Genomic DNA, 14,371 nt, shown 5'->3' on the forward strand with positions numbered 1-14,371 from the left:
AGTCAGTGGCCCTACTTGTTTTTGCCGAGGAGCATGTGTGCCCACTTTGAACTGCTCACAGACATTCAGATCTTGGGAATAACGGAAGCATTTCCTGAAAACCAGGGCAGAATCATCTCGGAATACTTCAAGGACAATCCCAGCAACGATGAAGTGAAGAAGGTCCTCTCCCAAGAAAACGGTATTACATTCCCCTATATTCTGGATCTACTGATGGCACACTTCAAAGAGCAGAGATGCGCTCATCTTGCAGGCAGATAACTGATGTAGTCAACTTTATTTCAGATAAGCCTTTAAAAGTATGTAAATATCTTTTTTTTAATAATTATCTTAAAAGTGAAATTGATGGCAGCCATAGTTAAAGCATTGCTAAATTGTATTAACATGAACAATCATGTTAATACAATTAATACAATTAATACTTCAGCTCTGAGCCTCCATTCTAATCACATGGCCAACCTAGACACCTCAGCGGGTGGGGGAGCCAGATCAAGGGCCCTACCCCCTCCACCCCTCATCTCACCCGAGGAGCCCGACCTACTTGACTTTTCCGGCCAATTAACTGTGCCTTGCCGCTGGCGCAGAGGAGGAGAAGGCCTCCAAGACTTACGACACCAGCTCCCAAGGAGGGCAAAGGAAGGCGTAAACTACAAGCCTCCACAACACAGACAAATGTCAGTAGCAACAACAGGCCCGGACTGCAGTGAAGAACGCCAAATTCAGTCCCCTATCATGACCTTGAGCAACGCCATGACTCAATACAAGCCATATAACCCCAGGGATGTGCAGTACCTCGTCGACCAGCTGCCTTCTCTGACGAGCAGAGGATCCCCCTGGATTAAGGCACTCAACACGGCCACCAGTGGGACTCCATTAGCAGTGGGCGACCTGAGAGCCATCCTGGCGAAGTGCTCCTGCCTGAGTGAACTGCAGTTGTTGGAGAGAACTGCTGGCTGTTCAGCCAAGACATTGACACTGTTAGCGTTCACCTGTTTGGAGCCATCAGAACCAAGTGGCCCTATACTCCCGACATGGCCAATCTGGCCAACATCAAACTCAAGCCATGTGAGGAAGCCACGGTGTACCTGAAGCGAGCTACAGGCACAAGACATGACAGGTACCTGACCTACCTGAACATGTGGAAGGCTGCTGTGATAGCAGGTCTCCCGGCCAAATTGAGTCATGAGATGCAACGTACGGTGGGCATAAAAAATGCCACATTTGAGGTGTGGAAGGAACACACCACACACCACATCGCTCAGCACCATGAGGATGAAGAAGAAGGCAACCAAAGACAACTTGTCAATGAGACTCATGAAGCTACAGATAGCAAAAGAAGACACAGAGGCTACTAAGCACGGCCCAAAAGCGCAGAAGCAGATGGCTGCTGTTAGTGACCTCGCCGTCCAGATCCAGGAAGCAGTGGGCAAAGCCCTGGACCAATATAAAGAAGAGGAGAGAAAACAAAGACAAGTCCAGCCTCCTTGGCAACAGGGAGGACGAGGAGAAGTCAGAAGTGACAGGTGGCGAGAACCTTGTCGTAACTGTGGCAGAATTGGACACAGAGCAGAGGACTGCTACGGTCGTCCTGATGCAGCCAGAGGCAGAGGAGGCCCACAAAGAGGACGAAGAGAAGGATTTGGACGGTACGTTCCAAACCAGAACCAGATGCCCGCAAGGATGGTGCAGGATGAAGATTATGTGGACCTCCTATGAAGAAGCCCAGAGGACCTGGCGCAGGGAATAATGGTTCCAATTGGGCAAGAACCTGTCATCACCTGTGCCATAGATGGAGGAGAAAGATTTAATGGTGGATACTGGTGCCTCAGTGTCATGCATTGCCAAGTTGCATCACGCAGTACCACCACTCTCCACTCAAACACTATCAGTAGTGGGATACTCGGGAACGCCACAAAAACAGTATTTCACCAAGAAATTGCAAACCAAAGTGGGGAGAATGATCCTCCACCACTCCTATCTACATGCCCCAACTACACCCATTGACCTTGCAGGAAGAGACCTGCTGAGAAAACTCGGCATTTCTGTGTTATGTTCTCCTGCCGGCCTCTACCTGTCAGCCCCAGAAGGACTGGTGCTGGGACCCCAACAGGCAGGACATAGGATAATGTTCATGGCCCCCGACACCGCTCCAGAAGCAGTGAGCTCAACCAGAGTATACTTGTCTGAACTACAACCAGAAATCCCAGAATCCCCTGGTCTAATCAAAGACTTTATGGACTGGAAGCGATGGATTATGACACAACACCCGTATGTCATGCCAGAAGATCCATTCCACTGAACCTACAACTACACCACAGCCGACGACGACGCTTACCAACAAGCGTGGGATGAAGAAAAGGAGGGTGAAACTGAAATCATCAGAACTGGAGCCATTATTGAGACAAGTCCAGCCTCCCTGGCAACAGGGAGGACGAGGAGAATCCAGAAGAGACAGGTGGCGAGAACCTTGTCCTATCTATGGCAGACTTGGACACAGGGCTGAGGAATGTTACAGTCGCCTTGATGCAGCTAGAGGCAGAGGAGGCCCACAAAGAGGAGCAAGAGGAGGATTTGGACAAAACATTCCAAACCAGAACCAGATGCGTGCAAGGATAGTGCAGGATGAGCATTATGTGGACATCCTATGAAAAGGCCCAGAGGACCTGGCGCATGGAATAATCGTTCCAATTTGGGCAAGAACCTGTAATCACCTGTGCCATAGATGAAGAGGAGAAAGATTTGATGGTGAATACTGGCGCCTCAGTGTCATGCATTGCCAAATTGCATCATGCAGTACCAGCACTCTCCACTCAAACACTATCAGTAGTGGGCTACTCGGGAATGCCACAAAAACAATATTTCACTAAGAAATTGAAAGTCTCTACATCTTCCGAAAGTCTCTACATCTTCCGTCGCAAACTAAAAACACATCTTTTTCGACTATACCTTGAATAGGGAAGGTAGAGCCGTAGTAGCACTCTAGTAGCACTTAAATGTCCTTTACCGATAGCACTTTGTAGTTTGGCACTTTAGTAGCACTTAAATGGCACTTACGGATAGTACTCTGTAGTTTGACGTTATTGAAGAAATTGTACTTGCTTGATTCTTGTTGTTCTGAGTTTGGACTCATGGTTTAATGCACTTATTGTAAATCGCTTTGGATAAACGCGTCAGCTAAATGACATGTAATGTAATGTAAAATTGCAAACTAAAGTGGGGAGAACAGTCCTCCACCACTCCTACTAACATGCCCCATCTATGCCCATTGACCTCGCAGGAAGAGACCTGCTGAGAAAATTCGGCATCTTGGTGTTATATTCTCCTGCCGGCCTCTACCTGTCGGTCCCAGGAGGACTGGTGCTGGGACCCCAACAGGCCGGACACAGAATAATGTTCATGGCCCCTGACACCGCTCCAGAAGCAGTGAGCTCAACCAGATTACACTGGTCTGAACTGCAACCAGAAATCCAAGAATCCCCTGGTCTAATCAAAGACTTTATGGACTGGAAGCCATGGATTACGACACAACATCCATGTCATGCCAGAAGATCCCTACCATTGCACCTGCAACTACACCACCGCTGAAGACGATGCCTAGCCCGACGACAGAGAGAGCCCGGGTTTGTTTAATGCAGCCCTGAAGCTGGAACTGGAAACAGAACCTCTGGAAAATCCTGAACTGACACTGTTCACGGATGGAAGCTGTTACAGAGGAGAAGATGGAAGAGAAAAAACATTCAACCATTTCAGCTCACAGCCAGCATCTGCACTGCTAGCAGAAGTAGTGGCATTGACAAAAGCACTCGAATATGCAGAAGGGAAATCGGTCAATATCTACACCGATTCAGCCTATGCACACGGAGCCGTACATGTCGACGGCCCCCAGTGGTTGAGAAGAGGATTCTTGACTACAGCAAACACACCAGTAAAGCACAAAAGTCAATTGGAACAATTACTGAGAGCCATCCTGCTACCACGACATGTAGCAGTGATGAAGTGTAAAGGACACCAGACCACAAAGACAACAGTGGCAAAAGACAACGAAGCCGCTGACCTTGCAGCAAAGAAGGCAGCAGGCTATGTGAAACAGATGACAGCCATAGCCGCACCGCAACTCCCAAAACTCGGAATAGAGGACACCAAGCTCATGCAGAAAGAAGCAGGAGTCTATGAGAAGAATCAGTGGGCACACAGGGGAGCCGTCCCAAAGGAGGGACTCTGGAGATCACATGACGGACGCATAGTGGCACCTGCAAGGTTGTGTCAAGGACCCATCAAACATGCACATGGTCCCTCTCACGTGAATCCCAAAAGAACAGAGGAGGAAGTCATCCCTATATGACTGAGATGGTGAAACTCTACCACCACGAATGTCCCACCTGCAAAGACTTCAGTATGAAGAGACCATACAAATGTCCCCAAGGAGAGTTCCCAGTGCCAGATGCTCCATTCAAAGAAATATGCATCGACTACACCGATATGGGTGCAGAAAACAGGAAGAGAGGATTCAGATACCTACTTGTGATGATCGACAGATACACCCGATGTGTGGAAGCGATCCCCTGAAAGAAAGAAAAAGAAGATGCAAAAGACAGTTGTGAAATGGCTAAAGAAGGAACTGATACCGAGATAGGATGTTCCAAGGAGAATAGGGTCTGACCACGACACACATTTTGCAACCAAACACTTCCAAACATTTCTGCCTAGGTGCAAATATTTTTGAGAAGAAAGAGATTTCATTTTATTTACAGTAGGTGTTCGAGCAAGAGAGGAGTGCTGGACGAATACCAGCTCGCAATCAGATCCTAGCAGGATTTGAAATAGTTAAAAGAACGTAGAGTGGATCAATTACATTTAATATAATCCGCAGAGATAAATAAATTAAAAGATAAATAATTTAAGATAGATGGGATTGGACGAGTAATTAGGACTCCGTTGGACAACAGAAGCGCATTTAATAGGTGATTCCTCCCAAGGGTGAGAAGCTGTTCCTCAGACGGAGTTTGAGATTGCTAGTCTGATCCTGGATCATTTAGTTCCATAAGAAATAATTTTGGGATTTTGAGATGTGTCCTAGTGGAAAATAATTAAAAGAGAACATAGAGATAGAATGACCACTTCTCAGACATGTTGGAGAATTGGTTCGGGAAATATGAACAATTATTTCCAAATATATTTCAGATATTCAACTTTAGTTAGAGCCGGTGCAGGAAGCCTCTTCCAGCCACAGCAGCCTTTCTGTCACTGTCTTGTGATTCATTCATAGACTGGGGAAAGAACAATCCATAGTTTGTGAAAGAAAAATTAGTTAGTGTCAGGGAGAAAAAGAGAAAAGTTCAGTGTAAGTTCATATGTGATGTGAATGTTTAGGAAACCATACCAATAACCTGCTGCTCACTTGACTTCACGGGATTGCTCTCACATTGGCCTTCTAGCTGAAGGCAAGATATTTGAAAAGTAACATTATCAGCTTTACTTTTGGCTCCCTGTAAGCGATAATTTGTCACATTATGTTTCTGTTACGCTGTAGGCAGAACCCTGAAATATCCTCCTCTGTGGAAGATGCTGGAAGTGACGAGGATTAGAGACGGACATTTGTATGCTTTGCTTGCTAGTTTGCAAACATCAGCTAACAAGAAGCTAACAGTTGTCGAGCTGGAGCTTCTGGCAGATCAAGCTAACGCAACAGGGCACAAAGCTAACTTAACACTAGCATGGCTAACATTACATTATTCACATCAAGGTGGCTGAATGTAAAGGACAGCAAAAACACTACTGTTGATCTTGTTTAGGAGTTTACGTGCATTATTTCAAGATGCATGGCTACAACTACTGCTAGTCTGCTAGCCCAGTCACACCAGATAAAACAAGCTATGTTATTTATTATCATTAAACAAGTCAAATTAACAAGTAATATTTACAAACAAACAAGATTCTATAACACACATCTTACTTTAGATGTAGCTACCTGCAATAGCAGCCGTTTTGTACTGGTTTATTGTATCTTTTGTTGTCCTTTGTCTCAAAAAGAACATAATTGTAACTAATTTAAACAGGGTAAATATATGACAGGGCAGCACGATGTAATATAAATGGTGTCAAAGAGGCTATTTCAACGGCCTAAATGACACGCAACAGCTGGACACCGTGATCCTATTAGCGATCATTACCGTGTGTAACATAAACGGTTACATTTTTGTAACAAAATGTGCAACGTTATTTCTGCAGGAAACGCTAAATATACTCATTAAGATCAAATTAACACATTTTCTGGGAAAACCCACAGTAGAAAAGGCTGCCACAGCGATTTAGGCTCCTGAATGCACGTGCACCAGGCGAGGGGCCTAAAACCTGCATTCTCTCTCCTGACCACCAGGGGACAACTCCTCTGTTTGACTAGAAGTCTATGAGAAAATGACTACTTCTCTCTTGATTTATTCCCTCAATAAACATTGTAAACATGAGTTTATGGTCTTCAACTCCTTCCCGTCTCTGTGGAAACAGTATATGTATTCAGCCAACCTCAGAACCCCACCAAAACACTTGCTCTGTTCAACACCTGGTCACTAAGCAACAAAAGCCTAATCATTAATGAATTCATTTCTGACAACAACCTTGATATCCTCTTGTCTCGCTGAAACTTGGCAAAAACACCTGCCGCTATGCACTCAACCAAACCACCCCACTGAATATCATCACCTGGACCAACCGGGGGAATTGCCTGACTACCATCCAAACTCCATCCTCATTTGAACACCGGACTTTCAAACTCAAATTCCTGACCCAGCTCTGCTCCCTCTCCCCTTCCATCCAGATGCTGGTGATTACAACATCCACATCGACAGCCACTATCCTCCTGCCCCTCTCACAAGCAGAACCAGAATTCCGAAAACGTTGACTAGAGCGATTCTCCAACAAAACCGGCCTCACAGTACACACCACGGCTTACAAGGAATACATGCTACTTGTAGCAATACAAGCTGGCTCTCAACACTGCACGCTCCACCTACTACTCTGGCATCGTCCACTCCGATTCTGCCAACGCCAAGGTCCTCTTCTCCACAATAAATAAACGTCTCAAACGTATTGACAATATCTCCCACTCCTCCACAACTGAGGAATGTAACTCCTTCCTTTCATTCAAAGACAACATTGAGACCACTCTCAATCAGTCACTCACCTCCACGAAGAGGAGCAGGGAAGAGAGCCTCACAGAGCAGGTAAGTACGAAGAAGCAGAGGAGGACCGGTGAGGACAGCCATGAAGACTCTGCGTCCTGGACCTCCAGCCTCGTCTTCTCCTCAACCCGGACCAGTGAAGAGGACAGGGACTCGTCACCCTCGACTTCAGGCCTCGTCTTCTCCTCAACCTGGACCTGGATGTACTGGCGGTCCTGTGGATCACATGAGGTAGACTGATGACAGAGACTCTGACTGACTTTGCTGCAGGATTTGAAGACCTTTGTGTCTGACGAGGCTAACGTGGCCCTTGGTAGCGACCTGCAGGATCTGTTTATATCAGGAGGCAGGATTGTAAATGGTAATGGAACTGTACTTGTATTGCGCCCTTTCTAGTCTTCAGACCACTCGAAGCGTTTTAACACTACATGACATCATTCACCCATTCACACACATTCATACACTGATGGAAGGAGCCACCTCCCCATCAGGACTAACTAACATTCACACACCGTATGTGGCGACAATTATAGGGTTAAAATGTAGCTGTGATAATACAAGTCATAATTATGAGATAGAAAGTCGAAATTATTAGTAAGTGGCATTGGCTTTTCTTTCTTTTTTTAGCTCAGTTTTTTTCTTTTTCTTCCTATTATCATTATTATATTATCTGACAGGTCTCTTCATCCCCTTGCTGGTCTAACCATGCAGACAATATGCAAAAGGTAACTATTACTGTTGACTTGTGTAATTGTTAGATATCATTTTACAGTCTTTTAATCAGTCCAATGTTTTAGCTGAACAAATACTAACATTGCTATTAATGTAGCTGTTGCATGTGTTTCTCAAAGGGGGCTAACGTTACATCAGACTCCACATAGCCCTTTAATCAAGATTCATCACAGCCGTAATATCTTCCTAATGTAACGAAGTGCTACAGGATGTTGTAAAGTAATGCAGATATTGTAACATTGTGCACTTAGTTGTCCTTTAAGGGTCCAGTTCAACTGCTGGACCCTTAAATTTGCCACTTTGATGTGGCTTGAAAAATTAATAATTCCATATTGCTAAGAATAATGTATGCACGTCACCTGACTGAGTCACTGTACTATTGTGTCTACACTGCCATGTGAGTCAAGTCACTTTTCGGTGACATAAGCCTTTGAAAACACACTATATCAGGCCACAACGCACTGTAATCTCCAGTAAACCCGAGGTGTTTTTAAAAACATAGGCGCCTCATCTCATCACCAGCCTGTGCTGTAACCTGTACGTTGGATTTGGCCAATAATTATATTCTTTATCAATAAATGTTGTTATTTATACTGAACGATTAGGTGATTAAAACCTAAAACAATGTAGTTTAAATTGAGCTGGAACCTTATAATATGCTTGAGACTCACTGTTGTTTTTCCTTCTCTAAATTGTATTTTGCTAACACACGGCAGAGGACAACTAAGTGCACAGTTACAATATCGGCATTACTTTTCAACATACTGTGGCTATAATAGTAATAGTTATCTTTTGCATATAGCTTTTGCATATTGTTTGCATGGTTAGACCCGCCGAGGGGATGAAGAGACTTTTGAAGACCGCACAGATGGAAGAAGGAAAAAAAGCCTTTCTATCTCATAATTTAGACTTTCTTTCTCATAATTTTTATTATCACAGCTACATTTTCATCTTGTTTTTTTATTTTCTCTGCGAAAATGGGCTTCCATAGTATACGTTTTTCCTGGCATCAATGTACTGTTGTCAGTGTTAAAAAACCTGGTTTCCTGTTTGTGACGCCTCCTTTTTGTCCGCTTCCGGTTTGCGTATAAATAGACTACCAGATGAAAATACGGTAGGCAGGCACCGTGTTTGAATCACTCCTGCGCACATAATGGGTGAGTTAAAGTACTCTTTAATGTCCACTTTTCACCTGACGATAGCTTGACGCCGGTAGTTTGACGCCGGAGCGTCGCACACCTTAGTGGGGCTTTGCTCGCGTTAGCTCACCTAGCTAGTGAGCTAAAAACATTCAGCGGGAGATGCGCCTTCAGTCAAACCAACCGACGAGTTGACGGTTCACACACGCAAACGCAACATGGTGCGCCAGTTGTTTAAAAGAACTGGACACCAATGGCGGAAATGGCGATGCACTGAGAGGCTCCTCTTAAGTAGCCAGTGTATTGCAGACAATGTTGATTCTATGGAAAAGATGGAGGACGAGAGCTTGACGTTGAGATATTTATTATTACATATTTATATGAATACATTTGTAATGTAATCCAGTGCCGCCCGCTGTGTGTTTATGTTTGCTCGCAGCTGTGTCCATGAGTTCAACATGTCCGGGCACATACTGTGGCAGGATGATGGTCAACGGATCCGTGGAGGGAGAGTGTGGCGTGAGTACTGAACGCCATGAAGATGCGCGTGTCTGGTTACGTCACGTGTGGGGGCGGGGCATCTGTGCTGGAGATGAGAGCCGGGGATGGTGTCATTTAGTGCAGATTTCGGGTTGGTATCCAGCTTCCTGAGGTAGTGGGATGTTCTACCGGAATGCACTGTCATCAAGAAAGGTGTTTTTGATATGACCCCAACCTGTCAATCATGATCTCTTGCCAGACATACGTGCGTTGGATAGACTTGATAGACTCTTTCTCACACACACACACACACACACACCCTGTCTCTTGTCTTTCTCTCGGGTGCATGACAATTACAACTATGCAAACCAGTAATTGTTTTGGGACTGCTTGAGTGACAGCTCTTGGGTCTACCTTCAATTGGATGGATGTTTTGCACTGTTGACAGGAGGAAGGGGCTTAAACATAGCTTTATTACAAATAACTAGCAGGCCTTGTATAGATTAAACTCTCTACTTTCTGTCTACATTGTGGAGAGAAATTAAGGGAATGAGTGAAAAGAGGAAACTCTGAGGTGTGGCTTTTTTTTTTTTTGTGTACGTGTGTTTCTAATCCCTGCGTCTCTGTCCTGCTAGGTGTGTCCTCGCGGAGAGCGCGCCAACCTGCAGAATGTTTGCGAGCGCTGCACTGAGGCCCCGGAGCTGTACGACTGGCTCTATCTGGGCTTCATGGCCATGCTGCCCCTCGTGCTGCACTGGTTCTTCATTGAGTGGTACTCTGGGAAGAAGAGGTGAGGATCTCTCTCTCGCTCTCTCTTAGCCTTCACACGGTAATGAACAACCCAGTAATTATAAAGAAATAAGGCAGTGGTGTAAATGTCATAGCCCGTGGTGGTAGGATCCTTCTGGTGAAAGAGAAGCACAAGACATGAGAGATTTAGTCATTGTTGGTGCTGCTGTTTTTATTTCTGAATATTTAGAGGTTACAACAGTAACGTATGTGTTTATTCGCACACAGCAATTTCCATCATTTTATAAACCCAATGCTGTGTTGTCTGTTCTGGGCATGCTTTACTCACGTTACCCATGTATGACGGTGTGCTGGTGTTCTTTGTGTCTCTCTCTCTCTCCTCACAGCTCCACCCTCTAGTTCACGTTTTAGAGATTTTAAGTAATTTTTTTTCTTCATTAATGATTAATGCAAAAATTCTGAATGTTTATTTTTACGCCCCGATCCGTGCCCGTGGATATTCTGGCAATCCCTGTATCTCTATTGAACACCACACGTTATCTTTCCAGTGAACCCAAATGTATTGATGGTTTATTTTTTTGATACACTGTCCCCACCCCCACCCCCCCCCAAAAAAACGAAGGTGTTCCCCAAAATGACCAGCAACAGTTATCTCCAGTGTTCATAAAGCGAACACTGGAGATAACTGCTATTTGTCAGCTAGTGTACACTCCGGTTTACTGTTCAACCCCCTCCAGGCTGTAGCCTCACAGTGACTTGAATGTTTACCTTTTTTGTTTTCACATGCAATATCATTGGAATAGAGAAAATACATCAGAGCCTACCAGCGTTTCTGTATTTCATTGTGCTCGTGTTGTGCGTTTCAGCTCCAGCGCCCTGTTGCAGCACATCACGGCCATGTTGGAGTGCGGCGTATCGTCCGTGGTCACCTTGCTGGTCACGGAGCCGGTGGGAAAGCTCAGTATCCAGTCGTGTCACGTCCAGATGCTGTCGGACTGGTACACCATGCTGTACAACCCGAGTCCAGACTACGTCAACACACTGCACTGCACCCAGGAGGCCGTCTACCCGCTGTGAGTGCTGACAAGGGGAGGGGCGGTGTAATTAGTCAAACCTGGGTGGAGCACCTGCGGTCCATTGTAAAGCACTTTGGATAAAAGCTCTACAGTAAGTTATGTAAAAAAACAAACATTTTGTAGGGTATCGTCATGGTGTATTTGATCTGTAATCTGTTCCTTTTGTACTTCTATTAATCTTTAATTAAAAGTAGAGCCCCGATTAGCTGCTGAGTCCCCTTTTACCCACCGAGGCTAAACGTTTTTAGCCCCTCCCCCCGTTAGGACAGGAGCACAATGGTTTAAGGAAACATTCTAACGGCACTTCTCAAACTACTGAGTGAAGTGATTGATGCCAATTAAAGCCTGGGCTGTCAATTGCAGTTTTACCGTATGACATTTGGGGCTACTGTGATTTTTATTTTATACAGAAACTCTTGAGTAGTCGCTATCTTTGTGAAGCTCAAACCCACTCTTGTTTCTCTGCTGTTCTTGATGTCGCCATGTTTCTTGTGACCCGTTTGTTTGACTCTTGGTTTCTCCTCTCTCTCTCTCTCTCTCTCTCTCTCTCTCTCTCTCTCCTCTCTCTCTCTCTCTCTCTCTCTTCCCCCCCCCCCATTAGCTACACCATAGTGTTAATCTACTACGCGTTCTGCCTGGTGCTGATGATGATGCTGCGTCCTCTGTTGGTTAAGAAGATAGCGTGCGGTCTGGGCAAGTCGGATCGCTTCAAGAGCATCTACGCCGCACTGTACTTCTTCCCCATCCTCACCGTGCTGCAGGCCGTGGGAGGAGGGCTGCTCTGTGAGTTCACATCCAGCTGCCGCCGGGGTTTCCTCCTGCCACAGGGAGTTTTCTTGCTATTGGCACCAAATGATGTGCAGCTGTGAGTGACGTGTTTGTTTGTTTCAGACTATGCGTTCCCCTACATCATACTGGTCCTGTCTCTGGTCACACTGGCTGTTTACATGTCGGCCTCTGAGATACAGGTAACAAGCGTCCCCTGGACTTTGAAGGGGGGCAGTTTTACCTTCAACAGTTAGTTTACAGCTAAGCGTTATGTTTATTGGAAGCTTATCTGCCAGTATGATTGAACTCTGACCTGTTTTCTCTTTGTGTGTCCTCGTCCTCTGTCCCCTCAGTCTTTTAAGAACCTGATTGCCAAGAAGAAGCGTCTGGTCGTGCTGTTCAGCCACTGGCTGCTCCACGCGTACGGCATCGTCTCCATCTCCCGACTGGACAAGCTGGAGCAGGACCTGCCGTTGCTGGCCCTCGTGCCAGGCCCCGCCCTCTTCTACATCGCCACAGCCAAGTTCACCGAGCCCAGCCGCATCCTGTCCGAGGGCGGCAGCGGACACTGACGGACCCCAGCGGCGCCAACTGTTTTTACAGGTGTACAACTGTCATCAGCGCCACCGCTAAACGGGTAGCAGTGGATTACTGAACGTTGGGGGGGAGGGGACTACTTAATGGTCACCGTGCTGTGCAGGTATATTAACAGTAAAGTGGATGTTGTCCCCACAGGACAGGTGGTCTCTGATCTGTTTCCGGTGCCGGTCAATGTTGTTTTATTAATACTATATTTATACTCTTCACTCTCAGCTGTTCACATTACTTCAAAATATACTTCATCAAATATATTTATCTCAACTACACATCTGTAAAGTTTCACAACCTCTCAGTCGTGAAACTGTCCGCAGACAAAGTGCTGAAGACCACCTCTATGGTGAGCCCTGCTACACGTGGTACCATGATGACACACACACACTGTGAAATCAACACACGTCGTCACAGCTGGTAATGACTAGAGATGATGCCTGTAAATGACTCATTTAGGTCGACAAACCACCACCCTGCGCTTCACCCACAGTGGCTACCAACGCCCATCCACCTTTCTGGAGATCCCCTCTTCACATCCTACCTGCGTGTCTTGTATTTATTTGACATGAGCCTAAAGTGTAGTTTAGTTTCCCAGTATTCTATTAGAATACATGCTCATATTTGTCTTATGCTCTACGAGAAGAGAAGAACACCTGGATGGGAAATGCATTTAAACTATTTTATGGCTCAGTGGACAGAATGTACCTTTCCTTCTAACACACGGTGATATACGAGAGGCACAAACATGTAAATAGCATCACCGCTTTGTATTTAATGAACTCAATTCTGTTTTTACTTCGATGAAATACCCGATATTGTGCTGCTGTGTCCTGTTAAAGCTGCTAATGCTAATCTGTCATGTATATTATTGTAAGTGTTCTACATGCACACAAGCTCAGATTACAACCCCGGTGTGTAGCTGCCTGTGACGTCATCATGCATCTGCTCCCCCCTCAACTATTCCCACGAGTCGTCTTTGAGCCTCCTGAAGTCGAGCTGCTGCTGCAGGCAGAACAGTACAAGGTGAACACACTCAGTATGAGGAGCCTTGTTAGCGTCATGCCCTCTCTGTTTCCTTATTTATTTGCCCCTCTCTTGAGTGTCCATTTTTAGAACCAAAGACAATATTAAAAAAATTAAGTGACAAATGTTTGATTTTCTTTTTTTTAGCATTGTGTTAAATAAATACGTGTGTGTGTGTGTGACAAAGTGGAGACAATAGAGCGCTGCAGGGATGATGTTCTTTAAAAGCAGGCTAACAGGAAGTTAATGTCCAACAGAAAGCCAATGGGACTCAGTTTTGCTTCTTGATTTATTGAAAATAAATGAGCTCTGTGGCAAACAAACGTTTATGATACATACACTGTTTGTACTGTATGATGATGTAACACTCACTGGGGGCATTTCAATGCATATGGACTTTTCTTGTAGACAATAAATGACATCTTGCTGCTAAAAGTTCTGCACTAGTACTTGAGCCCATTTTAAATGCAGTACTTCCACTAGCAGCATAACGACATAACGTCTCACACAACTCACTCAGTACAATCAAAGTCTGTTTGTAGTTTTCTTCCAGAAATCAAGGCGACGCGTGACTCCAATATACAAACGGTCATTTTGTGTGTGGAGTGCTCCTTTTAAAGCTCCAGCACACACA

At 45.3% G+C, this 14,371-nt stretch overlaps 1 protein-coding gene across 2 annotated transcripts; it reads left to right on the top strand.

Annotated features, from left to right (window-relative positions):
• Positions 1-8,940: 8,940 nt before the first annotated feature.
• jkamp (jnk1/mapk8 associated membrane protein) lies at positions 8,941-13,862 on the top strand. 2 transcript variants are annotated; one of them, XM_034563606.1, is made up of 7 exons: positions 8,941-9,067; positions 9,489-9,568; positions 10,165-10,319; positions 11,146-11,352; positions 11,957-12,138; positions 12,247-12,323; positions 12,477-13,862. In XM_034563606.1, the coding sequence occupies exons 1-7, from the start codon at positions 9,064-9,066 to the stop codon at positions 12,693-12,695; spliced, it is 924 nt and encodes a 307-aa protein (XP_034419497.1). In that variant the 5' UTR covers positions 8,941-9,063; the 3' UTR covers positions 12,696-13,862. The 2 variants fall into 2 exon arrangements, with proteins under 2 accessions (XP_034419497.1, XP_034419498.1); XM_034563607.1 differs by lacking the exon at positions 9,489-9,568 and having other exon boundaries at positions 8,979-9,067.
• The last annotated feature ends 509 nt before the right edge of the window (positions 13,863-14,371 follow it).

The sequence above is a fragment of the Cyclopterus lumpus genome, chromosome 22, assembly GCF_009769545.1.
Source record: "Cyclopterus lumpus isolate fCycLum1 chromosome 22, fCycLum1.pri, whole genome shotgun sequence".
In the NCBI taxonomy this organism is placed as follows: domain Eukaryota; kingdom Metazoa; phylum Chordata; class Actinopteri; order Perciformes; family Cyclopteridae; genus Cyclopterus; species Cyclopterus lumpus.

Excerpts from the sequence above, each read along its gene's own strand:
- jkamp (XM_034563606.1), top strand. Across the intron at positions 10,320-11,145 it reads TGGTACTCTGGGAAGAAGAG|CTCCAGCGCCCTGTTGCAGC; the intron begins GTGAGGATCTCT and ends TGTGCGTTTCAG. Across the intron at positions 12,324-12,476 it reads TGTCGGCCTCTGAGATACAG|TCTTTTAAGAACCTGATTGC; the intron begins GTAACAAGCGTC and ends CTGTCCCCTCAG.